General features: G+C 58.3%; 2 protein-coding genes across 4 annotated transcripts; one reads left to right on the top strand and one right to left on the bottom strand.

Moving 5' to 3' along the window:
- Positions 1–647: 647 nt before the first annotated feature.
- COPE (COPI coat complex subunit epsilon) lies at positions 648–18803 on the bottom strand. 2 transcript variants are annotated; one of them, NM_176673.1, is given in 10 exon segments: positions 650–854; positions 1007–1081; positions 2124–2192; positions 3382–3537; positions 4501–4582; positions 5041–5094; positions 6219–6371; positions 10061–10161; positions 11734–11796; positions 18639–18784. In NM_176673.1, coding segments are annotated over 10 exon segments (927 nt in total). In that variant the 5' UTR covers positions 18765–18784; the 3' UTR covers positions 650–806.
- A 195-nt stretch (positions 18804–18998) lies between these two features.
- On the top strand, positions 18999–26763 carry DDX49 (DEAD-box helicase 49). Of its 2 annotated transcripts, XM_005208463.5 has the most exons (13): positions 19123–19269; positions 20344–20467; positions 21105–21190; positions 21280–21401; positions 21974–22161; positions 22281–22421; positions 23383–23458; positions 23782–23858; positions 24006–24103; positions 25111–25185; positions 25818–25906; positions 26015–26086; positions 26185–26726. In XM_005208463.5, the coding sequence occupies exons 1-13, from the start codon at positions 19155–19157 to the stop codon at positions 26371–26373; spliced, it is 1452 nt and encodes a 483-aa protein (XP_005208520.2). In that variant the 5' UTR covers positions 19123–19154; the 3' UTR covers positions 26374–26726. The 2 variants fall into 2 exon arrangements, with proteins under 2 accessions (NP_001075198.1, XP_005208520.2); NM_001081729.1 differs by lacking the exon at positions 21280–21401 and having other exon boundaries at positions 18999–19269; positions 21105–21183; positions 22118–22161; positions 26185–26763.
- Positions 26764–26880: the final 117 nt, after the last annotated feature.

Genomic DNA, 26880 nt, shown 5'->3' with positions numbered 1-26880 from the left:
GAAGCCAAGTATCGTCTTTCTTTCCCTCCCCAGGCAAGGGCCCAGAGACAAAGCTCCATCGGGCTTGTTGACTCTAGTAAGGCCCCAGGATCTTTGCACAGGCTGTTCTTTCTGCCCAGGAGGCTTGATCTCCCAGAACCTGGGCTGACTGATCCTTCTTGTTCAGGCGGACACAGCTCAACGGTGACCTCATCCCAGAGACCCCGGCCACTCCCCCTCCCTCTGTTGTCCAGCTTCTACTTATCAACGGGTGCTCACTAGGCAGTCACCTTTCTGGGCAAGGAGCTCAGTGCTTCGGCCACAGCGGTGCTTTGGCACCCACGCCCCCATCATGGCGGGCCTGTCCTGACTCACCACACGGCAGCAAGGAGCAGGGGCCGGTGCGGTAGGGCAATGTTTCCTCCTATGAGGACCCGGCACGCCCCCTCCCCACTCAACTGAGCTGAGACCCGAGTACTTCCGGCACCCTCACCACCTCCAGACCCCCCAGGGGTGCTGCGTTTAAATCCTGGTACCCCTTGTGATGGCTGTGACCTCCCTGTGCCTCAGTTTCCCTGGATGCCAACTGGGCGTGGGGGTAGCTGTTTGGTCAGCAGGGGTCCCTCCCATCTGCCCCTTCAAAGTGGCTGGAGCAAACACAAATTGGGTGGGGATTCCTGGAATGGAGACATTTATTGAAAAACGGCAGGCTGGGATGGGCTTCCAGCCTGTACTTCTAGCCAAAGGGCAAGTGCCCAGCAGAGAGGGCAGCAGAGCCCTGGCCTCGCATTCCCACGGCTCCTCCGGAAGTGCATCTGGGGCAGGCCTCAGGCGCTGGGGGCATACTGCAGCACCAGCCGGTCAAAGTCGTTCTCCTTTGATGCGAGTTGGGGGTGCAGGAGTGGGGGGGGGGGGCGCAGAGAGACAGAGAAACGGGAGAATCTGTGAGCCAGGCCCCGAGTCCCCACCTTGCCTAGTAGAGCCTGCGGGATCTGGGGTGCAGAGCTGGGCCACCCCAACGGCTCACCTTGGCCCGGTACTCCTTGATGAAGGGGTGCGACCTGTGGGCGTCCTTCAGCTGGGACAGGTAGCGGTTTGTCACCTGTGGGAGGAGGCAAGGTTAGCTAAACGTGGGGACCCACGTTGGCTCTGACCTGGAAAGCAGAATGGGATGAAGCAAGGGCCACCCAGCCAGACCCAGGCAAGAGCCCCGATTTACCCTCCGTTTTTCCATCACCCCACACCCCGGAATCGTGCTGAACTAGAGGGGACCCTGGGGGGCGGGGCCGGGAGCCTGTACTTGCACATGATTGAAGGGATGCACCAGGTTCAGGGATGGGGGCTGGGTGGGGACCCAGGCCCGGGGAGAGGCAGGGGGCCAGACGGAGTGGACGGCAGGTCAGGGGGATGGGGCTGGGAAAGGAGGTGAGTTTGTTCTGGGCACACTGTATGGAGACACCCCAGAGGCCTGGGGATGGGAACTGGGGCCAAGACAGAACTTCGCGCCCAGCCCTGACATACGGGGCTGTGGGCGTCTATGCAGCTCTGCTTCTTCCAAACTGGTAGTCTGGGGGTGTCTCTGTGCTGAGTGGGGGCGCTGTCCTATCTGTCCCACACCACCCCAGCCCTGAGGCTGCCAGGGGCCCTTCCACAGGCACTGGGGACAGACCCCCATGAAGCCCTGGGGTGGGGGGCCCCTGGCCGCCTGGGCCTGGCACCTAATGGGCAGTGCCCCGCATCCTCCCCCTGCACCCTCAGATGAGACAGGCTCACTGGGATGGCTCCCCTGGGCCCCATTTCTCTGTCCTGTTGCCTGCTCCTGACTGTGAGATGACACAGGCTGGCTCCCACCGTGGGAGCCCCGAGCCTCAGCTCACGTGTCCACAGGACTCTCTGAGCTCTGGGCAGGGTGGGGGCCCTGGGGGAGTGACTGTACCACCAACTTCCCAGGGTCAATGGCAGCCGCATCCACTCATGGGGAGCAGGTTCCTTTCCCAACCCCAGGCTAGCCTTGAAGTTCAGACTCCGTGACCTCGAGCTCCCTGTGGAGCCGGGGCCTCACTGGAGACCCCTGCCCACCACAGGCTGGCATTGCGAGGGCCAGAAAACCCTGCTGCACCTGCTGGGGGCGGGGAGGGGCCTACCTCAGGAGGCTTGCCCAGGTGTTGGGACAGGACAACGAGGTTTATCAGCGTCTCAGGGTGGCCGCTGTCCTGACAACAAAGGGGATGGGCAGGGTCAGCTTCTCCAGGCCAGTGGATTGGCCCACTCACAGGGGTGGGCCAGCTCAGACAGGGCTGGGGCTATAAGACGCAGTGTGCCCCGTGACTGGATGCTTGGCCAGGTGGAGACCTCGGAGCCTTCCGTTTCCCCACACCAGCTGCTTTCCTCAGGGGCTTGGTGCTTCCTTAACAGGTCAGACTGACATGAAGACTCCGCTTGCTGCAGTTTCCGAGGGGCCTATTTATTTATCACAAATCTTAAGGTGACAGAGTCTAGGCCAAGGCAGCCTCAGCGTATCACAGCCCAGCGAGCTGGTCTTCCTGCTGCAGCTGTGAGGCCTGAGAACATGGGGTAGGGCCCGCCCACTCCCCAGGGGACTTGACAGGAAACTGCAGGAAATTACCAGAACCTCCAAGCAGCTGACCTCCCCTCACCCGCCCACACTGGGCGCTGAAGCCCGGGGAATCCTGGGAATGGGCTCGGCTGCTGCCTTGGCCAGGAACCCCAGCCCAAAGGCCCTGATGGGGGGCGAGACATGGCGGCGACATGCCAGTCGGGGTGTCACAGGCTCAAGGGGCCGCATGGACCCTGGGCACCGGCATGGGTCACAGCTCCACACACGCAGCCTGATGACCCCACCACGCCCTTGGCCTGTCCCCGCGCGGCCAACAGCCTGCCGTGACAGCCCGGCCCCTCGCAGAGGTGAAGAGGGAGGGGCTGCCCAGTGGCGTCAGTTTCTCGTTGTATCAGAAACTGCCTCAGCTGTCGGTCGGGAGAAGGCAGGCCACTGCAGCGGCCCCCAGCCTCCGCGGGCGGCACGCTCAGGCCCTCCGCTCGGTGAGCACGGGCACAGGCGACACGTCTGTGTGCGCTCTGCTCGCTCCTCAGCAGCCAACGGCAGGGGTCTCTCTCAAGCACAGATCCAGGTCAGGGGTCATCACCCTGAAACGCCCCAGGCCAGGTAGGGGCGGCATCAGTGAGGAGGAGACGGGGCGTGTTTGCTTAGCTCAGGCCTGGGCTGACTGGATCCTCCCATTTTCAAAAGAAGTCAGAATGAGGACTGTGGTTCACAATCCCGACTTTTAGCTGCGTCAGCATGAGAATCCCCACCTGGCCAGCAGGCAGGCCGTAGGGTCCCTGCCGCACCTGTTTCTGGGGTGGGGCTGGGCCTGCCCTTACCTTGTCCAGTGCCTCCTGCAGTACGCCCTCAGCAGCCTCCCAGCGGCCCTGCGCCATGTGGCAGGCTGCCTGCCCATTGAGCAGCAGCAGGGTCGGCGAACACTTGTCGGCCATCTCCTGGAAGATGTAGTAGGCGTCCTGGAGCTTCTCACCTCCCTGCGGGGACAGTTGGGACACCACCGCCTTGTCACCCTGCTACCCTGCCCTGCCCCGGCCTGCTCCCTCCTGGAGGATCTCAGGGCAGGCACCCTGGGGACACCGACACCTTCCGCACAGAAGCCCTTGAGCAGCCTGTACTGCGAAGGGGCCGAGGCGTTGTGCAGACCCCTCAAACCCGGCTCCCTCGAGCCCTCAGTTTACAGACTTGAAAGGCTCAGCTTCAAGGAGGAATCAACGCACTGGCAGCTGGGCCAAGGTCTGGGCTGGGACACAGGGCCCACCGGCCTCTGCTCCATGGTCGGTCCTGAGCCCGCCCACCCGCATTCTGAATAGCAGGTTCTGTCTGCCTGGTAGAGACACAGTGTCACACTGGCAGGGGAGCCTGACACGAAGATGCACTTGTGAACAAATGCAAGGCTACAGAGAGGACTGTTGGGGTGTGTCCCCTGCACTGAATGGATCCTATGGGGTGAGGCCTCAGCCGTGCAAAACAACATGCAGATACACGCAGACAAGGAGCACACTTTAAAAAGCCTGGACAAGAGCGTGAACTCAGAGAAAGGAAGTCAAAAGCCCAAGACCGAAACAGGGCTGCTGCCAGGAGAGGGGTGCCCGGGCATGTGGGGGTAGGGGGCTGGGCTCGAGGAGGGACTTGGGCCCCAGCTTTGTGCCAGGAGCTGGAGAGCAAGCTGAGCAGCAGCCAAGCCTGGGGCCAGGCCCCAGAGTGTGAGTGCGTGCAGGGAGAGCATGCCGAGTCCGGTTTGGAGCCCCCCAGTCGGTTCACCCTGGGTCTGGCCAAGCTATTGGCCTATAGGAAGCCAGAAGGGATCAAGGCTGAGTGATGGGGAAAACGTGCTGGGCTCTTTCGGGTGACCGGCCCCCAAGAAAGCACGAGGCCTGGGGTGTCCATGAAGCCCAGCAGCAGCCTCGTGCTCCGGCCCAGGCTGGGCAGGGGCTCACCGCAGCCAGGCTGACCCAGGCGGTGGCCAGCTGGGTGAGCGTAGCGTCCTCGTCCTGGTCCTGCATCTTCTTCAGCTCCTTCCTGGGGGCGGAGGAGAGGTGCCCAGTGGCTGTGGGGCCAGGCTACTGTCCCCCACCCCTGCCCGAGTTCCTTGCTCATGAGGCCTTAGCACCCCGCTGCGGCCGCACACACCCGAAGCCTGCTCCCACCCTGTAGGCCAGGCCCTGCTGCCGGCCTCACAGAAGGAAGCTGAGGCACCGGCAGCGATATCCCTTGTCCCAGGCAGCACCACGCAGGGATGGGTAGGTAAGCAGTGGTGCCGTCACCCCTGTGGACCAGAACGCACTACATGGAGAAACATTCGCATTGCTGATGATCTGAGCCAGGGGGCGTGCTCGAGGTGGTCCCCACTGAAGACAGAGGACCAGTTTCTGGAGAATTCAGGGTCCAAGCACAGCCTGGCCTTGGCTAAGATACCCTCCCTTCCCACCCCCAGGCACAGGCCATTACCCAGCAGCCCCCGGTGGGGTCGGGCTTACCGGGCAAGGTCCAGGCGGTCAAGCTTCAGCAGGATCTGCACTGTCATGGCCATGCTGCAGGAAAGGTATGTGGTCCGTGAACCCTCACCCCACCGTACCCTCCCACTGGGAGCTCACTCTGTGTAAGCACCACCTTCCCGAAACTTCCTGTTAGTGCTCGGGCCACCAGTCCCACTTTGCAGAGGGGAAAACTGAAGCTGACCATCAGCCCGGTAGAATCAAACTCTGTGGGCACTGCTCGCCGTAACCAGCGCCCCATCGCTTCCCAGGCCGTGCCTCCGTCGAGCAGGATCAGGCCTAGAGCTCCACGGGGTCCCCAGGCCTGCGGCCCGCTCCCTGCCCATCCCATGGCCAGCCACCAGGTTTGCACCCGCTTCTTTCCCAGATGGAAGAGCTGCAGGTAAGCAAGTGCTCCTTGCCTTCAGCATCCACACCCACCAGCCCCTCTTAGACCTAGACAGCTGGGACCGGCGATCACTAATGTGGCCTCTTGTTCCAGAGCCTTCCCGCCAGAATGACCCAGTGCCCAGAAGAGCCTGGGGAGGGGCATGAGGAACATTCGTGGGTCCACTGCCACCGCAGCCATGTACCGGGCCGACTGCAAACCCCCTTCTGGGTTGAGGTGGGGTATAAATGGGTGAGAAGGAAGACTAACCAAGGCAAGGCAGCAACTAGAGGGCTCGTGGAGCCCTGGCCAGAGCAAGGATCACACCACAGCCCAGAGCCGCCTCCTGGGGTGGGGGTGGAGCCAGCTCAGGCTGCACAGGGCTTCAGGGCCCAGGCCTGTAGTGCCCAAGGCCCGGCCTCAGTGGAGGGTGGTGAGGGCCCAAGGAAGAGGTGGACAGGCCAGGGCCCTGGACAGAGGAGCACAAGGCTTCATGGAGGGAGGGCGGGCACAGAGGCCTCAGGCAGAGACAAAGGTGCTTTCAGCTCTGCTGCTGCGAACAGAGGCTTTTCAGCGGAGGCTGCCGTGTCCTCAGAGCAGCAGCCCAGCCGTGCGGAAGAGAGTGTCTCTGGGACTGGGAACAAGAGCTGGAGCTGGAACGAGAGGCCTGCACCCCACCCCAGGCCCACTTTCCAAGCAGCCCCCCTCGCCGTTCCTATGACAACGGCTGATGAGGCTCTAAGCTGCCTCTCAGGCAGCACCCCCCAAACCCCCATGTAGGATGGCCACTCACCACTCCAGGCTGTCCCCCTGGTGAAGGGTGCGCAGGGCTGCATCTGGGTTCTGGTCGTAGAAATAGATGGAGGCAGCCATGAGCAGGAAGGTGGTGTTGGTCACATCCACGCTCCGGCTCATCTCTCGGTCCAGCTCGGCCACGATCGCATCCCTGTGAGACACAGCTGCTCATGGCCCAAGGCAGGGGCAGGAGGTGGCCGCACCCCCAGGGGGAACAGGCCCAGAGACGGCAAGTCAGGCCCCTGCGGGCACAGAGCAGCAGTAGGCAGGATGGGCCCAGCTGTCTGCACCAAGAGCCCCTCTGGGTGCCAGTCCCCACCTCATCAGGCACTTCTCAGCCTTCACACACACGGGGAAACCGAGGCCAGAAGTGGGGTCAGGTGCGCCAGGCCCCGTGGGGAGATGCAGTGCAGGAAGGGTCATGCCTGGCCCTGCCCGCAGATGACCACCCAGGCCCCGCGCTACCCCGGCATCAGTGCTCAAGGGCTGAGGTGTCCACACCACCCCAGTGCAGAGGGGTGGGCTGGCTTTGCTGGGGGCACCTCCCACGGCAGGGACATGAGGCTACACAGGTGCACTCCATCTTCATGACGCCGCCAACTTCCCCAGGAGGCTGGTGGTCTCAGCAGAGGGTCCAGGTCTACCTCGGTCAGCACTGGGCCTGGGTCCTGAGGGCGGCTGTGTGGGAGGACGCCCCGCGGCCAAGGTGGCTGTCCCTGGCTCCCCAGCCTGACTGCTTCCGACAGGTGGGTGGTGTGCTGGCGCCAGGCCAGAGTCCGGGCTGGCCTGAGGACCAGCTGGGCGCACCCACACGTCACATTACACCAGAAATGAAGTGCTTAACTGAACTGAGGAGTTGGGATTCTTGTTTCAAAGGGCTGCTGAGCAATTAATGAGAGAAGGGCCCTGTGTCACTACTGGAAAATGTTGTGGCTCGGGACTGATGTCGTCTCAGCAAACGCCTACATCTCACGTGGGTTCCTGGGGGGTGGTGACCAAATGTTTGTGTACCCCAGGGCCCCTGGAGGCCAGGGACATGTCTTCAGCCTCTCCGCGCCCACCAGAGAGGGGCCTGACGGACAAGTGACTTCACAGCTGAGTGTGCTGCCCACTGCGCGTGCGGCAGGACTGTGCAGGGATCCCACGGGGCTGGCATGAGCTGCCCCAAGGCCACCTCACAAAGCTTCCTGCCTGCTTCCCCGCGCAGGCGGTGAACACGCAGCCTGCACTTGTCCTCCTAACATCGGTGTTGTAGGCTGTTACTGGGACGTGCTGTGGTCACCCCGTGGGCTCTGGTGCCTTCTCCACCACCTGCTCCCAGGCAGTCTGCACTGTCAGGACGGGCGCACTGTGAGCACCAGCTCCACGCCCTGGGCTTCCTGTCGGTTCTTTTCTGTAATGCTTGTAGCAGTCCCGGAGCTCCTTCCCCTTCCCAAAGGGCTCATCACCCAGGCTAGTGAGGTGCAGAGAGGGCGCCTGTCTTAACTGTCCGGGGGTCATCACAAAGCACCAGGTGCCAGGAAGCAGTGGAACAACAGGATGTATTCTCTCACAATTCTAGAAGCCAGCAGTCTGCAATCAAGGTGTTGTCAGGGGACTTCCCTGTGGTCTAGTGGCTAAAACTCTATGCCCCCAACGCAGGGGGCCCTGGTTCAATCCCTGATCAGGGAGCTAGATCCCAAGTACCACAGCTAAGATGTCACATGCCGCAACTAAAGATGCTGCAGTGAAGATCAAAGATTCTGCATGTGGCAACTGAGACTCAGTGCAGTCAAATAGTTTGTTTTTTTTAAGGTGTTGGCAGGACTTGGTTTCTTCTGCAAGGCTCCAAGGGACAGCGTGTCCGGGACCGCCCCGCCAGCTCTCGGAGCTGTGGCAGTCCTTGGCTTGTGTCTTCTTTTGTCCAGATCTCTGCCTGTGTCTTTAGGTGGCCTCCGCGTCTGTGTCTTCTCTCCCTCTCTTCTGAAGACACCCGTCACTAGGTTTAGGGCCCACCTTACATCCAAGATGAGCTCAAGGTCCTTAACCACTTACATCTGCAGAGACCCCGTTTCTAACGAGGTCAGGTTCACAGCTTTTGGGGGTCCCGGTGTCAGACTTTATTTTCCTGGGTTCCAAAATCACTGCAGATGGTGACTGCAGCCATGAAATTAAAAGACGCTTACTCCTTGGAAGGAAAGTTATGACCAACCTAGATAGCATATTCAAAAGCAGAGACGTTACTTTGCCAACAAAGGTTCGTCTAGTCAAGGCTATGGTTTTTCCTGTGGTCATGTATGGATGTGAGAGTTGGACTGTGAAGAAGGCTGAGCGTCGAAGAATTGATGCTTTTGAACTGTGGTGTTGGAGAACATTCTTGAGAGTCCCTTGGACTGCAAGGAGATCCAACCAGTCCATTCTGAAGGAGATCAGCCCTGGGATTTCTTTGGAAGGAATGATGCTAAAGCTGAAACTCCAGTACTTTGGCCACCTCATGCAAAGAGTTGACTCACTGGAAAAGACTCTGGTGCTGGGAGGGATTGGGGGCAAGAGGACAAGGGGACGACAGAGGATGAGATGGCTGGATGGCATCACCGACTCGATGGACTGAGTCTGAGTGAACTCCGGGAGTTGGTGATGGATAGGGAGGCCTGGCGTGCTGCGATTCATGGGGTCGCAGAGTTGGACACGACTGAGCGACTGATCTGATCTGATCTGATTCAGCTGCCACCGCTTAAGCCTCTTTGAAGAAACCCCTCAGGTCTCTTTGTGGACCAAGGAGCCAGATCAAAGTAGGCTGCGCACAGGGTGCTGCCCTCCATGAGGAGCAGAGTGGGGGTCACAGGAGATATCCACACTTGGGACCCACAGAGGGCTGCAGCAGCCCATGAGGGAAGCTAGTATCGACGAGGTCATGACCTCATCCTGGTCTAACAAGCTCCACGGGGCAGAGTTCAGGAGAGGACCTCCCTGAGATCCCCCAAAGCATCACAGTGCTGTGAGAGAAGGCCCCGGCGCTGAGACGGGCAGCTGGAGTTGGCTCACAGAGCAGAGCGTCTCCGTGTCATGGGCTGTGCTGCCCCAGCCTTCTAGCCCAGCCACCCTCTGGGGGGTGTTTCACCTCTGAAATCCCAGGGGGCTTGTGAGCAGTCCATTTCTGGGTGTGGGGGGAACCGAGATGCAGGGGGACCACAGGGCCTGCTGGGTCAGGCTGGTGCTCCGCGCACAGGTGAGGCAGGGCCACACAGCTCCCAGCCAGAGGCTGAGCTCACAGGCACCTGGGTGAGCATCCCAGCCCAGACCTGCCTGAGCAGGAGCCACCCGAAGCCAGCATGGCCGGACTGTGAGCGGTCTCAGACCCCACACCGGGCAGCAGAGAACAGGCGGGCCTGGTCCTGGAAGACCCAGCGCTTCCGGATCCCTACAGCCCTGACCCTCGCCTCTGCCGGCCACCGCCTGAGGGAGTCTGATGACTGCTGATCAGCGGCACGAGGTGGACATGCAGCTCAGAGTGAGGACATAGCGTCCACCCTCCCACCCGTCTGCAGAGATGAATGACAGGCGGTGCAGCCGCCAGCGCCTCCCCGCAAGGCAGGCGAGCAGCAACGGAAGGTGGGAGGGTCCCCGCGTGTGTCCCGGGGAAGCTCTCTGAGCAACAAGGCTCCTGCAGCCCCTAGGCAGCTGTGCAGTCCCCACCTCTGGTCCCCCACCCCCACAGAGACCTCCTTGAAGCAGGGCCCCTCACTGCCCCCGCTGTGCGGGTGAGGGGAGCCAAGGCTCAGCAAGGCGAGGGGACACAGCAGGGATGCCGACCAGACAGCCCCTGCCCACCCAGGCCCGCCCACGGTGCCCCAGCCTCACCGCCGGCTGTCGCTGGCCAGGTACTCAGCAAACATGCGCACGGCCTGCAGCTCCGGGGCGGAGGAGGGCTTGATCTCGTCCAGCACCACGCCGTACTTCCTCTGCGGGCAGGACACGGACGCTGTCAGCCCCGCCCGCCCTCCCGGTGCGGTTTGTGTCCCAGACCCCGTGGAACACACAAGGGCTGCTTGGTGCCAGCAGCGCCCTGCTGAAGCCCCAGTACCTACCGCTCCCAGGGACGCCCCTTGGCCCTTGGGAGCCAGGCTGCCCGCTGCTCCAGCTGCAGACCCTGGCCAGTCACTGTGCAGCACCGCGTGGTGAAGGGGAGGGGGTCACCAGGATCAGGGAATCTGGGCACGTGCTTTGCCCCGCCCACAGACACCCAGCAGGGAGGTCACTGCCAAGGGAAACCGCAATCAGGGACCCATTTTCCTGTTGCTTTCCAGGCAGTTTCAGTGTGTTCATTGCCTTCTACATGTCTTCACCTTTAGTTTTTAAAAATTTATTAAAAAAGAATTTTTTGGCCTTGCCACGCGGTATGTAGGGCCTTAGTTCTCCGACCAGGGATCAAACCTGTGACCCCTGCATGGAAGCCACAGAGCCGTAACCACTGGGCCACCGGGGGAGTCCCTACATATGTTTATCTTTTAAAGACACACACGTATATGTGAACATATCCAAGGAGACTCTGGAGTGCACTGGGCACCCTACTCTGATGGGGGCACACATACCCTGGAGGTGGGAGGTAGCGGGGAGGAGCACCTGGGCCACAGGGGGAAGTCCCCTCAGGTTCTAGAATGCTCCGCAGAGGGAAAGAGGCAAACAGACCTGGGAAGCCACCTGAGGCCTGACGTGAGGCCATGTGCCCCCCACAATGGCAGCCCAGGCCTGCCCCCTCCCCGCTGCTCTAAGGGCACGAGGCTGGCAGCCACACCCGTGCTGTGGGCCTGGGGTGGGAACCCGGTGGGCACAGCTCAATCCTCTGCAGAGTCCGGGTTGTTTTTACAACAGGGGGATGAACTCTCACTGTATCATGTCCCAGGGGAATGCTGCTTTTTAAGACCCAGGTAAAGAACCTGCCTGCCAATGGAGGAGACGCCAAGAGATGTGGGTTCCATCTCTGGGTGGGAAGATCCCTTGGAGTAGGAAATGGCTTCCCCCTCTAGTACTCTTGCCTGGAAAATCCCATGGACAGACGAGCCTGGCGGACTACAGTCCACAGGGTCACAAAGAGTTGGACATGACTGAGCACAACATGTAATGATGCTTTTAAAAATTTAACTGTAGCGTCTAAACTGCTAGCTCTAGTTAATAAGAGTATCAATACCAGTGCATCAGTTGTAACAAAAGTGCCCCACGAACCCAAACTGTTAATGAGAGAAAATGCCTGTGGGATGGGGCTAGGGATTTGGAATTCTTTTTATCATCTGCTCGGTTATTTTGTAAACCCAGAACCATACTGAACAAGTAAAATCTACTGATTGAGTGGGAAAAAAAAAAAAGCAAAGCAAGAAACCCCAACGCCGGTCTCCTGAGCTGGTGCTGCAGGGCCTCAGTGACCTGCACCGACTTGGGGCGGCCACACGGGCTGCGTGGCTCCCGCCCCCTCCGACACTGCTCCTGACTCTCCTGTCCCAGGGCCCCGGCAGTCATGGTCAAGGGCCCACGCTCACCTGGGCCAGGTATGCTCTGTACAGGAAGACATCCCGCTCCACATCTCTCTCCGGGCTGGATGGCTGCAGAAGCAAAGGCAGGTCAGGACTCATGGGGGCCGTGCAGCCAGCAGGCCCGCAGAGGCCAGCCGCGGGCAGCCTTCCCAGGAGCCTGGACCCTAGTCCCCGCCCTGGCTCTCTGCCGCCTTAGGACCTTCGGCCACAGGAGAGCAGCCGCCACGGACGGCACGCAGCATGCTGGGCACCCCATTCTGTCCTCCCCAGGACATCCCCCTGGGAAAGGAGGCTCGACTGCCACCCCCATCTGGCTGGGTGAGAGACAGGGACACAACAGTGCTGAAACGGCCCCAGCCATACAGAAGGGGCCAGGGCAGAAGCCACGTTTCTGATCACGGGACACGGCTGCTCATGCCGATGGGGAAGGACCCCGACGTGCAGCAGACCAAAATGGAAGCAGCTCAACAGTCCGGGTGGTCTGAGGACGCCTGCAGTGGGGTTGGGGGTGGGCGTGCACTGATGCCTAAGTCTGTACAAGCCCAGAAAGCAGGCTTGGGAAGACTCCTATCTGGAGATGGATGGCTGATGCTGGAGAAGGGATGGGACCTGGTGCGGGACGTGCAAAGCAGACTTTACGGTCTGCAGCGGATCCTTCCATGCTGCTTTGGTTTCAAAATGCTCTTTAAATGTGACAAACAGGAGAGACGAAGATTCGCCTCACTCAGAGGACCTTTCTGGGAGAGCTCAGCTTGGCTGCCCCAGCACAGCAATGCTGGGGTCTAGCCAGGCGGGGGGAGTCCTTGGGGACTGCCGTGTCCGTGGGGACGAGGTCCACAGGCCATGTTCAGTCAGCCCAGTCACCGCACAGAACCCAGCAGCAGCTGTAAGGCGCTCATGCAGAGTTCACTGCAGGACCCTGAAGAGGGCCCCCGTGCGGCTGTGGGCACGCGAGGGCCCCTCCTTGGGCGAACAGCCTTGGACCATGCCCTGGAGTGCTGGCCGACTTCCTGGAGGCCCCACGGTGCCTGGGGCGGGCAGGCACAGAGCAACTCAGCCCAGAGGGCGTGGGGGTGCTGGGACAGGCCACGCGGGGGCCGGGAGAGGAAAGTGACCGGGCAAGCGGGCCTGGCCACCTTGGAGCCGCCACTCCAAACCACGGGGCCTGGGGACCCACAGAGAGAACGGCCTGCCAAGCTGCCCGAGCTGGGGGACAATGGCCTGGAGCCCCACCAGTGGGCGCGTGCCAGGACTACCCTCCCCCAAGGCTGAGAACCAGACTCCAAGTGCCCAGGCCTTCTTCCCAGCCTGAGGGTGTGAGGGAGGTGGACGTGTCCTCCTCTCAGGCCACCGGAGACTGCTAACAAGAAGCCTGGCTCCTGGCCCCAGCTGGACTCCAGCCAGCTTCGCCACGGGGTCTCGGTAGCTTGCTCCAGCCACAGTGGCCAGCCGGGATCTGGCCAGGACTTGGAACACAGTGTCTCCTAAAGAAGTGACTCTCAAAAGACCCTGAGCTGGACACTGGGGAGGACAACCCAGCTGGGGTCCCCACACCACTTGCAGTATAAAAAAAGAGAGAGAGAGAGACAAGGGGCTTCTCTGGGGGCTCAGTGGTAAAGAATCCGCCCACCAATGCAGGAGACACGGGTCCAATCCCTGATCTGGGAATAGCCCACATGCTGCAAGGTCACCAAGCCTGTGCGCCACAGCTACTGAAGCCCCAACTCTACAGCCCGTGCTCTACCCGAGAAGCCGCTGCAGTGAGGCCCACACTCTGAGTACCCCCGTTCACCGCAACTAGAGAAAGCCTGCGTGCAGCAGCGAAGACCCAGGGCAGCCAAAAGTAAAATAAGTAAGATTATCTTCTTCAAAACAAGAGAGAGACAAATGCTGGCTCTTGGTATCTGTGAAGCACTGACACAGTGAGATGCCCTGTGAGGGACCAGACGCCACCCTGAGCCTCAGCTGCCCTCTGCGTCAAACAGCACACCACCGACCCTGCGGGATGGCCGAGGGGGGGTCACTGAGACCCCACATGCAGACCTCAGGACTTTCCCAAGCAGCCAAAGAGAAGAGCTTCTGGGAGGCATAAGAACGAAGACAGTTGTACAGACCAGGGAACCCCAGGAACCATGAAGCATGCCACCAGGGGAGTGCCCTGGTGCCTAGTCCTGACGGCTCATCAGCACCAGCTGGGAGCTCAAAGATCCCAAAAGCCAGGAGGCTCACGTCCACCAGTGACATCCAACCACAGGGAGGGGGGCCTCAAACTGCCTGCAAACGGCTCAGAGGTGCAGCCAGCGCTGAGAGCCAGGGGAACTGTCCAGGGAGGCCAGGGGTGGGGTTGGGCAAGGGGACCACATCCCATCCTCTGACTGGCCATCAGTGTCACCTGACCACACTAGACCGTCACCTCCTGGAGGCTTTCTTAGCTGCTGCATCCTTAACACCTGTGCGGTGCCTGCCATCTTGTGGGCACTCGAGAAACGGCCAAGTAGGGAAACAGACATCACAACGGTGCCAGCACCGCAACACACCAGGGGCTCCGCCTGGGGCCACCTCTGGGGGTGCCTGTCTGAAGTTGCTATAACCAACCACCACCTAGGGTGGGGTTCAGAACAACAGAAACTCATTCTCTTGTGGTTCTGGAGGCCAGAGGTCCAAGATCAAGGTGTCAGCAGAGCTGTGCTCCTTCCACAAGCCGAGAGGATCCGCCTTTGCCTTATCCAGCTGCTGGCGGCTCTGGGTCATCCTTGGCTGGCGGCTGTGTCACCCCAACCTCCGCCTCCACTTTTTCTGTCTGCCTCAAGCCTCTCTCTGCCTTTCTCTTAGAAGGACACCAGTCACTGGATTTAGTTGCTGTTTAGGTGCTAAGCCGTGTCCGACTCTTTGTGACCCCATGGACTGTAGCACGCCAGGCTTCCCTATCCTTCACTATCTTATGATTTTGCTCAAACTCATGTCCGTTGAGTTGATGATGCCATCCAACCATTTCATCCTCTGTCATCCCCTTCTCCTTTTGCACTCAATCTTTCCCCAGCATCAGGGTCTTTTCCAGTGAGTTGGCTCTTCACATCAGGTGGCCAAAGTACTGGAGTTTCAGCTTCAGCATCAGTCCTTCCAATGAATATTCAGGGTTGATTTCCTTTAGGATTGACTGGTTTGATTTCCTTGCAATCCAAGGGACTCTCAAGAGTCTTCTCCAACACCCCAATTTGAAAGCATCAATTCTTCAGTACTCAGCTTTCTTTATGGTCCCACTCTCACAGCCATACATGACTACTGGAAAAACCATACCTCTGACTACAGGGGCATTTGTTGGCAAAGTGATATCTCTGCTTTTAACATGCTGTCTAGGTTTGTCTAGGGCCGATCCTAAATCCTGGCTGATCCCATCCAGAGATCCTTCACTGGATTACAGCTCCATGTGTGTTTGCTCAGAAGTGTGTGACTCTTTGTGACCCCATAGATGTAGCCCGCCAGAATCTTCTGTCCACAGAATTTCCCAGGCAAGAATACTGGAGTGGGTTGCCATTTCCTCTTCCAGGGGATCTTCCTGACCCAGGGACTGAACCCCACCTCCTGCGTCTCCTGCATCAGCAGGCGGATTCTTTGCCATGCACCACCTGGCAGTGTGCAAAGACCCTTTTCCAAATAAGTCACAGTCACAGGTTCCGAGTGGACGCATCTCATCAGGGACACCATTTAAGCCAATACAGGCTGCCGAAGAGGGTTTAGGTGGCCTGTGGACCAGAATTAACGCACGTCAAAGGGCTCAGCAGGGAAAGGACTCCCATGCTTCTGGCCATGTCAGGGAGGGTCTCTTGGTTTGGTGCCAGTGCATCTTTACCATGTTGCAGAGAGGGCACCCAGGCCCCAGCTCAGAGGCTGCGCCACAGCCTTGCCTCCAACAACAGTGGTCTGCCAGCCGACCTGGTTCCCTTGCTTTCCACAGCTCTCTGCATACAGCAGCTCGCGCTGCTTCCTTCAGGAGGGAGGCAAAATCTGCATATTATGACCCAGGAAGACTCGAAGAACACACTGCTGTAACATAAACAGAACAGACACACAACAGAAGGCAGAAGGTGGGTCGCCGAGTGTGACGCGGAACCTCACGGGGCCCTGCTGAGATGAAAGTCACGGCTCCCGTCCGACAGGAGGGGAGAGCAAGGCTCAGAGGGGTGCTGTGACAGCCCTGGCTGCAGGGAGAACACAGAAGAGCGAGAACCTGACGCAGCCAGGCCTGTCTAAACCTTCCTGTGGTCTGCTTTACCCAGCAGGGAGGCACGTTAACAACTGTGACGCTGATGGCAGTAAGGCCCCGAGAGATGTCCACGAGCCCTCGGGACAGCTTTCCTTACGTCACAAAAGGGACGTCACAGGTGTGATTAAGATTATGGCCCTGAACATGGGGAGACCATGCTGGGTTATCTGGGAGGGTCCAGTCTAATACAGAACCCCTTAAAAACAGAGGACTTTTAGACAAAAGGAATGAAGGGGAAGAGGAAACTTGCAAGATTCCAAGAACCCCCATGCCTGGATCTTTTTTCTTTTTTAATTTATTTGGCTGCACCAGATGTTAGTTGCGGCACAGGAGATCTTCATTGCAGCATGTGGGATCCAGTTCCCTGACCAGGGATTGAACCCGGGCCCCTTGCATTGGGAGCATAGTGTCTTCACCACTGGAACACCAGAAAAGTCCCTCCATGGCTGATTCTGAGATGGAAGGGTGATGTGGGAAGTTGAGGGCTGGAGAGAAGCATCTAGAAGCCTCCAGGAGCTAAGGGTGGCCCCTGGCCAAGAAGCAGCAACTTCAATGAGTAAGGAAAGTGATTCTTCCCCACAATGTCCAGAAAGAACACAGCCGGGCCGATACCTTGATTTTAGCTTAGTGAGAGCAGGGTTGGACTTCTGACATACAGAAGCTACAAGATAGTAAACTTGCGTTACCTTGAGCTGTCCTTAGTCACATTGACAACGGAAAACTAATACAATCATGCAAACGTGGTTTCAACGAATCCGAACCTCTTACTGAAGTCTGAGGTTTTACCCTCCATACCACAGATGACACTCAGGGACATGGGGCTCACTGCCAAAGGTCAAAAGGGAAAGCAAGCCTTCTCCACTTCAGAATCCAAACTCCTCCAACCCCTCGGCTGCCTCCGTGAAGACGTCTGCCACTCCCTTGCATGGTGCTCCTATGGCCTCCCAGACCTTCGGAAAAAACTCCAAACCCTTGCTGTGCGCACCCCCCCAGGCCCTCCCTCTCACTCTGCTCACTTCATCCTTCATCTCCCCAACTGCGCTCGCCCCACTTCTGCAACCCCAGCCTCTTAGGCCTTGACTACACAGAGCTCACCCCTGCCTCAGTACCTTTGGGACTCTCACCTATGGAGTGAGAGCCTTCTCAAGGTTTGGTCACAGGGTTAGATGACAGTCACAGAAGCTTGGTCTGATTTGACCACTCCCACATGAAGCAGCCACCACCGCCCCGCCCCCAATATCTGATCAGCACTTTCCGTCTCCTATGCCTGCAGGGCTCAAGTTGTAATTACGTAGTCACTCGATTCTTTACTTGTTTACTCTCTTCAGAACACTAGACCGTGAGGGCAGGCAAAGACCCTGTCACATTCACGGCTCTTAAAAACCCTCGGGATTTCCTGGTGGTCCAGTGGTTGGGAAGGAGTCTGCCTGCCAGTGATGAGTCAAGGAAGATTCCACATGCTTTGGAGGAACGGAACCCATGTGCCACAACCACTGGGCCAGCACTCTAGAGCCTGCAAGCTCTGACTACTGAAGCCCTTAAACCTAGAACCTGTGCTCTGCAGCAAGAGAAGCCACCGCAGTGAGAAGCTCATGTGATGAGTAGTCCCTGTGCTCTGCAACTAGAGAGGAGCCTGAGCAGCAATGAAGACCCCACACAGCCAAAAATAAATATACAAAAAAAAAGTTTTTTTTAAAGTCTCCAATAGCTCACTCTCAAAGTGACAGGCAGTACCATCCATCTCCTTCCCAAAAGGTGCTGCTAGCAGTCCCGGCTGCCCCCTCTCCTGTCACCCACTCACTGCCTGGGTCTTTCCAGCTGCAGTTTCTAGCTCTCAGTCAGGCTCACTCCCACCATTCTCCATCACACCACTTCCTGACACCTTTTAAATAACTTACTTTTATTTATTTGTATTTGTATTTGGCGAGGCATTCAGAACTTCCCCAACCAGGGATGGAACCATGCCTCCTGTAGTGGAAATGCCAAGGCTTAACCGCTGGACCACCAGGGATGCCCCTGATACTTTACTTACTTTCTTATTGTTTATCTGCCTCCCTTGGGAACTGAGGTTTCCAAGAAAGATGGGAGTTTTATCTATTTTGTCACAGCTTTGAGCCTAGCACAGATACACAGCCTGGCCCATACAGATGATCAGTGAGGAATGAATGAATGAGCAAGTCTGGGGAGAAATAAACTGGCTAGTGGGGCAGGGTAACAGGCGAGAAGTCATTTCTCTCTTGAGCCTCCTTGTTCTCTCTCCTGTAAGATGAGGATAAATAACAGTCTCTACTTTAGGGGTATTGAGGGCATGGCGGAAACAAATGAGAACTATTATTGTTGTTACTATTATTACTACCGCAGAGTAGTATTATATTTGTTACTATTACTATAGAAGCATGAACCTCTCTCTTACTCGAACGCCTACTAAGGTGCAGACTGAGCGGTCAAAGAATTATCACGAAATGGTACTGCTTTGAGTTTTGTCAAGGGACAAAGACAATTCCTCACCGCGCTCTGAAGAGATGTAGGGGGTGAAACGGCGCAAGGAGAAAAGGTAGGGTTTTTTAAATCAGAACCCGACCCGCGGCCACCAGGAAGCGTCTTTCGTCTCCGCCCCCAGCGTCTCCCAGCCCCGGAGCCGCCGCACCTTCACCCGCTGCGCCTCGTTGATGCACTGCTGGTAGCTGCCAATGTAGAAGGCGTTCTTCACGTCGAACAGCTCGTCCACCTCCCCGGAGCCGCCAGAAGCCGGACCAGGAGCCGGAGGAGCCATATCGCTGCCCTCTCACCCGCTCCCCTTCCTGAAAGACACGTCGGCCGGAAGGAGGCAGCCACCTACGGCCACGCCGGAAAATGTAGTTTACTGGCTCTTCCCTGGAGATGAGCCAATAGAAGACTCTTAAAGCGGACTAGAGAGGCGGGAGACGCAAGTGCGTCTCGCAGGGCATCTTGGGAACTGTAGTTTAATTCGATGCTGAGATCCCGCGGGATTCCGGGAAACCATGGTAAGGATGTAAGGATGTGGTGGAGGCTGTGAACCGTGAGTTGGAGAAAGTGGGACCGAGCGGGAGGCAGATCCAATGAACTGGAACGCTTTCTGACGTCATCGACACGCGCCGGAAGTACCGTTCACACGCGCGCTCACACTGCCTTGGCTGCGAGGATGGCAGGCTTCGCGGAGCTCGGGCTGTCTTCGTGGCTCGTGGAACAGTGTCGGCAGATGGGTTTGAAGCAGCCCACGCCCGTGCAGCTGGGCTGCATCCCCGCCATCCTGGAGGGTGAGTGTGGCTTGGTCTCTTCAGGAGGCTTCCCCGCAACTGTCGCTTCTCTTGCCTTCTCTCAGCTTTTTGCCCACGCGGGTCCCGTGAGGCAAGGGGCAGCCCTGGCCCTTACGGGCGATCCTGGGTTCCGGAGAACGACTAGGTAATGTTGGCGTTTAGGCTGTACGACTGACTCGCCTGCACAAGTGATATAATCTCTGAAACGTTCGTAGCCTCATCACTGGGAGGGTTTGATGAATACCTAATAGTGCTGGGAAAATTCGATAGAATTTGCTTTACTGTCTTCATTTTACAAATGGCAATTGAGGTTGTCAAGATTATTGGTAATTCCAGGACTCTGGTCCCTAGACTGCTCTTCTCTCCACCCCTTTGGACCAGCCCAGTTTTGCCATTAAAGAGACGCCTTCAGGAAGCCTACGATGTGACAAGTTAAGGCATTAAATAAACAGGGATGAAGAGTCAGTAGGGAGAATAAGATTCAGGTTGGGGGAGGGTATTCTGAGTTTCCCAAGCTCTGATCCCAGGGAAGAAGTCAAAATGAGATTGTGGTTCATAGCAAGTATCTCAGGTCACATGGATGTGGGTTCCAGTCCAGGCTGTTACTGGCTGTATGTCCTGGGCAAACCTTTGACTCTGTTTCCCCTTCTGTTAAATGAGGACAATAATGGCCTCACTCTCCTTAAATGTGTCGATTACTCTAAATGGAAAGTTGTCGTAATGTCTTCAACAGGAAGGGCACAGGCTGGTACTAAGCATATAGTTCTTGTCATTATTGTTAAGTTTCTAAGTCATGCCCGAGTCTTTTGTGACCCCATGGACTGTAGCCCGTTGGGCTCCTCTGTCCATGGGATTTCCCAAGCAAGAGTATTGGAGTGGGTTGCCATTTACTTCTCCAGAGGATCTTCCCAACCCTGGAACCTATGTCTCCCGCACTAGCAGGTGGATTCTCTACCACTGAGTCACCAGGGAAGCCTGAGCATATAGTCATTGCTCGTTAAATGTTAGCTGCTGTAAACTGTGCCTGATGGAATACCTGTCTGCACCTGTGACGCTGCTGTGTTCTCTGCCCAGGTCGGGACTGCCTGGGCTGTGCCAAGACAGGCAGCGGCAAGACAGCAGCGTTTGTCCTGCCCATCTTGCAGAAGCTGTCTGAGGATCCCTATGGCATCTTCTGCCTCGTCCTGACACCCACCAGGTGAGTCCCACCCCCCACATACAGACACATGCCTCTCGGGTGAGTGAACCAGCTGTGTGGTCTTAGGGATGTGCCTTTACCTCTTTGAATACACTTTCCATGTGTGCAAAATGGGAACAGAAATTAGCCCAACCCTTAGAGGTGCTAAAGAATTAGCAAGATGGTGTGTGAAAAGTGCTGAGCACAGGGCTTGACTCAGGGCAAGCAGGAAGGCCAGGAAGTAGGCATATGGGCAGAGGAAAGGCCTGGACAGAGCTGGGGGCAGAGAGGAGGGGACTTGGCCACTGACCCACTGACCAGCCTCGAAGCAGGGGGATGCGGGTGGTGGGCGGGTTAACACCTGGGTCTCGGGCTTTGATGACTGTGGTGTCAAGGCCATTGCTGAGGATGTGGGATGAGGAAAGGCCAGTTTGGGTGGGACTGGCCGAGGACAAGCCATACTCTGTTCGGGCACCCAGCCTAGTGAGAGGGCAGGAGCCACAACGGGCTTCCAACGGTCAGTATCAGAACCTTTGTCCAAAGGGGACTGGGAGCCATGGAGGGTGTATCAACAGGAAAGATGCAAGCAGGAGGCCCTATTGATGGAGGCAGGCACAAAACCCCCATCTGACTCATGCTGGCCCCTTCATGCCCACAGGGAGCTGGCCTATCAGATCGCAGAGCAGTTCCGGGTCCTGGGAAAGCCTCTGGGCTTGAAAGACTGCATCATCGTTGGCGGCATGGGTATGGGGGAACCCAAGGAGGCTCTGGGCATGGGACTGCTGCAGCCTCAGACCATCTACCTAGCCCCACCTCTCGCATTCCACCCACAGACATGGTGGCCCAGGCCCTGGAGCTTTCCCGGAAACCACACGTAGTCATTGCCACACCGGGGCGCCTGGCTGACCACCTCCGCAGCTCCAACACCTTCAGCATAAAGAAGATCCGCTTCCTGGTGAGTCAGCCTGGGGCCCTGATTCATCCATTTGGGAACTGTGCGTCCCATTGGCCATCCGTTACCGAGTTAGGAATGGTGACAGTGACATCTCAGGGACCAACGAAAGGGGGCCTGTACTAGAAAAGATGGGCTTCCCAGGTGGCTCAGTTGTAAAGAATTCACCTGCCGATGCACGAGATGCGGGTTCAGTCCCTGGGTGGGGAAAATTCCCTGGAGGAGGAAATGGCAACCCACTCCAGTATTCTTGCCTGGAAAATCCCATGGACGGAGGAGCCGGAGGTCTACAGTCCTTGGGGTTATAAAGGGTTGGCCACAACTGAGCACACGTGCATGCACACACTAAAAAAGTTAGTTGAGGGCAGGGCCTCTCTGAGGAGTTAACGTTGAAGCTGAGATGGGCAAGAAAACAGGCCTCCAAGACCTCAAGGGAGAGTGCTCCAGGGTGCACGTCTGAGCCCAGAAAGGAGGCACATGGAGGAGGTAGGCTGGGCCCCGGGCTGGTGGTCGGGCCTCGGACAGCAGCCTCACCCCAGGTCCCCACCCCCTGCCTGCTGCGGCTGATGCTACAGGTGATGGATGAGGCGGACCGGCTGTTGGAGCAGGGCTGCACTGACTTCACCGTCGACCTGGAGGTCATCCTGGCAGCCGTGCCCGCCCGCAGGCAGACGCTGCTCTTCAGCGCCACGCTGACCGACACACTGAGGGAGCTACAGGGCCTGGCCACCAACCAGCCCTTCTTCTGGGAGGCTCAGGCCCCGTGAGTCCGTAGCTACTTTCTGGCAGGGGGACGGGGCAGGGCAAGCGGGAGGCAGGGGTGTCCAACAGAGGTCATTGACCTCATTCAACAGAAGGGGAAACAAATCTGCCCGTGCCCAGGGTGCGCACCGTGGAACAGCTGGACCAGCGCTACCTGTTAGTGCCTGAGAAGGTCAAGGATGCCTACCTGGTTCACCTGATCCAGAACTTCCAGGACGAGCACGAGGACTGGTCTATCATCATCTTCACCAACACATGCAAGTGAGCACGGCGGGCCTGCCGCTCCCGTCCCCCGGCGTCCCGCCCCCGGCGCCTCATGGAGGTCCAGCAGGTGGTCTGTGGTTGGAGGGGTCAGGCACACGGCCAGTCTTGGCACTCCAGGGCCTCTGCTCCGAGCAGCAGTTTCAGAGGATTCACTCAAGGAGGCTCAGAGAGGTCAAGCAGTTTGCTAATAAGGTCACTCCCATGAAGACTGAGCCAGGATTTGGGGGTCCTCAAACTTGCCCTTTCCTGGTGGCTCAGATGCTAAAGAATCTGTCTGCAGTGCAGGAGACCCAGGCTCATTCCCTGAGTTTGCAAGATCCCCTGGAGAAGGGAGTGGCAACCCACTCCAGTATTCTTGCTTGGAGAATTCCATGGACAGGGGAGCCTGGTGGGCTACAGTCCATGGGGTTGCAAAGAGTCAGACAAGACTGAGGGACTAACACTTTCACTTTTTGAGACCTGCCCTTAACTGGAAGAGCTGAGGGCCTTGGGCTCTCCCCCAGGAGACCCCTGCAGCAGCTGGGAAGGCCTTGGAGCAGCTAGTTCGCTGTGGTCTCGGGGGGTCACTGAGTTCCAGCACATCACCCCCACGGCTGTCCTCTCCACAGACCCAGGGATTTCAAAATCCTTTGACGTATTTGGGGAGAGCATCAAGGAGCTGTAGGCCGGTCTAGCCTGACCCAGCGTAGAAGGGCAGCCCACAGCACGTGGAGGAGACCTCCTGACCACTGCCCCCCAAGAATTTCTTGGGCTACCAGAAGAAAACAGGCTGGACCTAGAGCACTCTCTTGTAGGCTTAGGCCAGGGAAGGGGTCAGCAGGCAGGACGCGGCACCCCTGCTTCTCCTTCCCCAGTCACACAGGGCCACTGTTCGGGGTCTCGGGGCGGGAAGGCGGGGGCAGAGCACCTTCCCAGGACCCCAGCACTAGATGGACCAACAGCCTGTCCTTCCCACCAGGACCTGCCAGATCCTATGCATGATGCTACGCAAGTTCAACTTCCCCACCGTGGCTCTGCATTCCATGATGAAACAGGTGAGGCGCCAGGCGGCCACCCGGAGCCCTCCCCGACCAGCCTCGCCCTGGGGACCCCTCCCGGCCCCAGGGCTTTTGCTCAGGCCCTCTCCTCTGCCTGGAACACTCTTCCTGCCACCCCATCTGCCCCATTCTGGCCTCCTCAAGGTCATCTCCCTCAAGGTCATCTCCCTTGCTGGACTGTGAGCCCCTTGAGGGCGGAGACCGTCCTGGCCTCTGCCGTGCGTGTCCCCAGGCCTCACACAGTAAGCATACACTCTGAAACATTTCTTGGGATGCTACCTGATATCCTCCCGCCCCAATTCTCTCCCAATTTGGCACAGAAAGAACGCTTTGCCGCCCTGGCCAAGTTCAAGTCCAGCATCTACCGGATCCTGATTGCGACAGATGTAGCCTCCCGGTGAGCGGCTCCAGGGTGCCCCTACAAAAGGGCCAGAGAGGGAGGGTGGCTTCAGGCAGCCCCAGCTTCACCGCCGAGTGACCTTGGGTGAGTCCCAACCTCGGTTTCCCCACCTGGACAGAGGCGCTGAGTGACCTCTGCCTCCAGGGGCCTGGACATTCCCACTGTGCAGGTGGTCATCAACCATAACACCCCCGGACTCCCGAAGATCTACATCCACCGCGTTGGCCGGACAGCCCGCGCAGGTGAGCAGATAGGGCGGGCGCTACCCATGCAGGGGGCACGGGTTTGATCCCTTCTTGGGGAAGATCCCGCACACTATGGCCAAACCCCCCCAAACAACCAAAAAGACACAGGTGTGGGTGCTGTGTCTTCTCCACATGACCCAGGCAGCACTGAGCTATCCCCTGGGGACACGGCACACAACCCCTCCCCACCACCACCTCTTGCCTCACCCGAGCCCCCTTCACCTGTCAGGGCTGGCCGTCCTAGCCCAGCAGCAAACAGGTGTACAGGTCCTGATGGGTAAGATGCTGCCCTGTGGGATTCAGTGTTCAAGTTCAACCACTTGCTGTGACTCCTGGTAGGAGCCTTGTGTCTGCTCCTCAGCCCCACCCGGAAGGGGCACAGAATCCGGGAGATTTTCTCACACCTGGAGTTGGCAGAGCCATGGTTTCTGGGGCCAGACTGGCCCTTCTCTCCTGCCCTGTGGCCTCAGGTCGGTCACATCAGCTCTCTGGGCCCCCACCACCCCGTCCAACAATGGGTAACAAGAATGTGACGCCTGTTTGGGGCCGCTCTGAGGGCCTCAGGCCTGGTCAGCTCCCAGGGCTGTTCTAGCGCATTGTCTCATGGAAGCCAGGAACAGAGAAGGTGGCATGTAGGCTTCGGAGCTGAAGCCTGTCTGGGCTTCCTGCTGATAGGACTGGGCTTGAGCTCCCCGGCAGCCACACCAAAAAGGGAAATCAGCTACATTACCAGCCCCTGATTGAGGCCAAGCTGGCAGGACAGCTGCCCCTCCCTGGAGTCCTGCTGCTCCCCTGGGACAGACCTGCCTGCCACACAGAGGTCAAGCAGGGGGCTGAGACCTGACGCTCTAAGCTTCCTTCGTTTCCACTCATTCTTCCACCCACTGAGCTCCTGTACAGTTCCCCTTGATCAGGAGGAGCTCTGAGCTGCCTAGCAGTCAGGACCTGCTTGTATCGGCCCCTTCTCCTGGCCTCCAGCACACAATCTGGGTGTGTCCCCACAGGGCGGCAGGGACAGGCCATCACGCTGGTGACGCAGTATGACATCCACCTGGTTCACGCCATCGAGGAGCAGATCAGTGAGTGGTGTGGGGAAGGGAGGGTGGTGCCTCCGGGTGAGACGTCCACTCACCCTGTCAATGCCTGCCTGTCTGCTCATGTGAGGAGGCTTAAACTGCACTTTCTTTCCTATGCAACCCCCATAGAAGTTTCATTGGCCCAGCAATTGAAGCAGAAACTCCGTCGTGGCCTCCAGCAGCCGAAAGCCACATCTGATGGGAAGGGACTTTGGTTTCTCAGACCACAGTGTGTGGGTGGTCCCTGCAGATGAGTCAGAAGCCCCAGGGCTGTGGCCTAGGCAGGTTTTTAAAAATCCCTTTGGGTGGTTTAATATACATATATCCAAGACCGAGAAGCTCTGGGGCATCTCCAACCACTGCACAGACTGTTCTGAGATTTAGAAACGTCTTGACTTTAATGGACACTGTTTTCAGAAAAAAAACAACTCCTAATCAAATTCATAGTGTTGTTAACAACCAGAAAGAGAGAGCAGTCTGTACCCAGTTCTTGCCAACCTGATCTTTATCTGACATGACTCTGTATGGCCTTGCGTGCCCTGCTGCATGGAGAGCTACATGGTTGAAATCTTTCTCTCTGTGGTGCCTCCCCTTCCCTGCCCCCTCTCAACCCCAGGCCCCTGCTGTCCCCACAGAAAAGAAGCTGGAGGAGTTCCCAGTGGAGGAAGCCCAGGTCCTACAGATCCTCACACAGGTCAACGTGGTGCGGAGGGAGTGTGAGATTGTGAGTGTCAGGGAAGGGGCTCGTCCTCGGGGACCCAGGGTGCTTCCTTGAAGGTGGCAACCCCTGTGATGGTCTCTCCCTCCCCCTACTCTTTCCCCCCCTGCCCAGAAACTGGAGGCTGCCAACTTCGATGAAAAGAAGGAGATTAACAAGCGGAAGCAGATGATTCTGGAGGGGAAGGTGAGGGCTGGCTGAGCCGTCTGTGTGGTAGGGGCAGGGCACAAGGGTCCCCAGGGAGGGCGCTCAGCTTAGCCACCTTCTGGTCCTGCCCGTGCCAGGACCCCGACCTGGAGGCGAAGCGCAAGGCTGAGCTGGCCAAGATCAAGCAGAAGAACCGGCGCTTTAAGGAGAAAGTGGAGCAGACACTGCAGCGGCAGAAGGCCAGCAGGACTGACCGCAGGGGGCGCCCACCCAGGGCCCGGCCTGAGGCCTCCTTGTCCCTAGCGCCCGCTCAGGGTCCAGCCTGAGTTCCTCACAGCACCCACTTGCCCAGCCTGGGACTCCTTCATCAAGCTGAGGGTTGGCGCGCCCTCCCCTGAGGACAGAACCCTCTGCCAGCCTGCCCAGTGCCCCTCAGCAGAGCCCGCTGACACACACGCTGTATAGCGCACAGCCCTCCACCCTGCAGCCTCTGGTGGCCCCTTTTCAGAGCCTTGGCTGGGAGGCGGGCTGCTGAGGAAGAAAGAACACTGGCTGTGAGGTTGGGCCCCGGTCCACCTGGGACGCAGTGACCCCAGCCCAGGGTCACCCTGGATGTGCGATGAGCAGAGGTGTGTCACTTGCAGGAGGTGCTTAATAAATGAGGCTTTTAGCTTCTGCAGCCTGGCTCTGGGGAGCAGGGGCAGCGAGAAGAGGGTATGGCTGCCTGTGCTTCTCAAGTCCCCCGGAACGTCATGCTACCACCCCACCCACTAGTTCTCCTTTCCTGTCGGGCCAGGCCCAAAGCCTTGGACTGTGGTGTTGACCATTCCAGC

This window comes from Bos taurus, chromosome 7 (assembly GCF_002263795.3).
Source record: "Bos taurus isolate L1 Dominette 01449 registration number 42190680 breed Hereford chromosome 7, ARS-UCD2.0, whole genome shotgun sequence".
Lineage (NCBI taxonomy): Eukaryota > Metazoa > Chordata > Mammalia > Artiodactyla > Bovidae > Bos > Bos taurus.
The sequence above is the reverse complement of the archived record's forward strand: the minus strand, read 5'-3'. Positions and strand labels throughout refer to the sequence as shown.

What these genes read in the sequence shown, in the direction of transcription:
- COPE (XM_010806521.4), bottom strand. Translation starts at nt 18,764, where the DNA reads ATGGCTCCTCCGGCTCCTGGTCCGGCTTCTGGCGGCTCCGGGGAGGTG. An exon ending in CTGGCCAGCGACAGCCGGCG is followed by an intron (nt 6,372 to 10,060) that starts GTGAGGCTGGGG and finishes TGTGTCTCACAG; the next exon opens with GGATGCGATCGTGGCCGAGC. An exon ending in CAGGGGGACAGCCTGGAGTG is followed by an intron (nt 5,095 to 6,218) that starts GTGAGTGGCCAT and finishes CCTTTCCTGCAG; the next exon opens with CATGGCCATGACAGTGCAGA.
- DDX49 (XM_005208463.5), top strand. Translation starts at nt 19,155, where the DNA reads ATGGCAGGCTTCGCGGAGCTCGGGCTGTCTTCGTGGCTCGTGGAACAG. An exon ending in TTCTGGGAGGCTCAGGCCCC is followed by an intron (nt 22,162 to 22,280) that starts GTGAGTCCGTAG and finishes GCCCGTGCCCAG; the next exon opens with GGTGCGCACCGTGGAACAGC. An exon ending in GCGACAGATGTAGCCTCCCG is followed by an intron (nt 23,859 to 24,005) that starts GTGAGCGGCTCC and finishes CTCTGCCTCCAG; the next exon opens with GGGCCTGGACATTCCCACTG.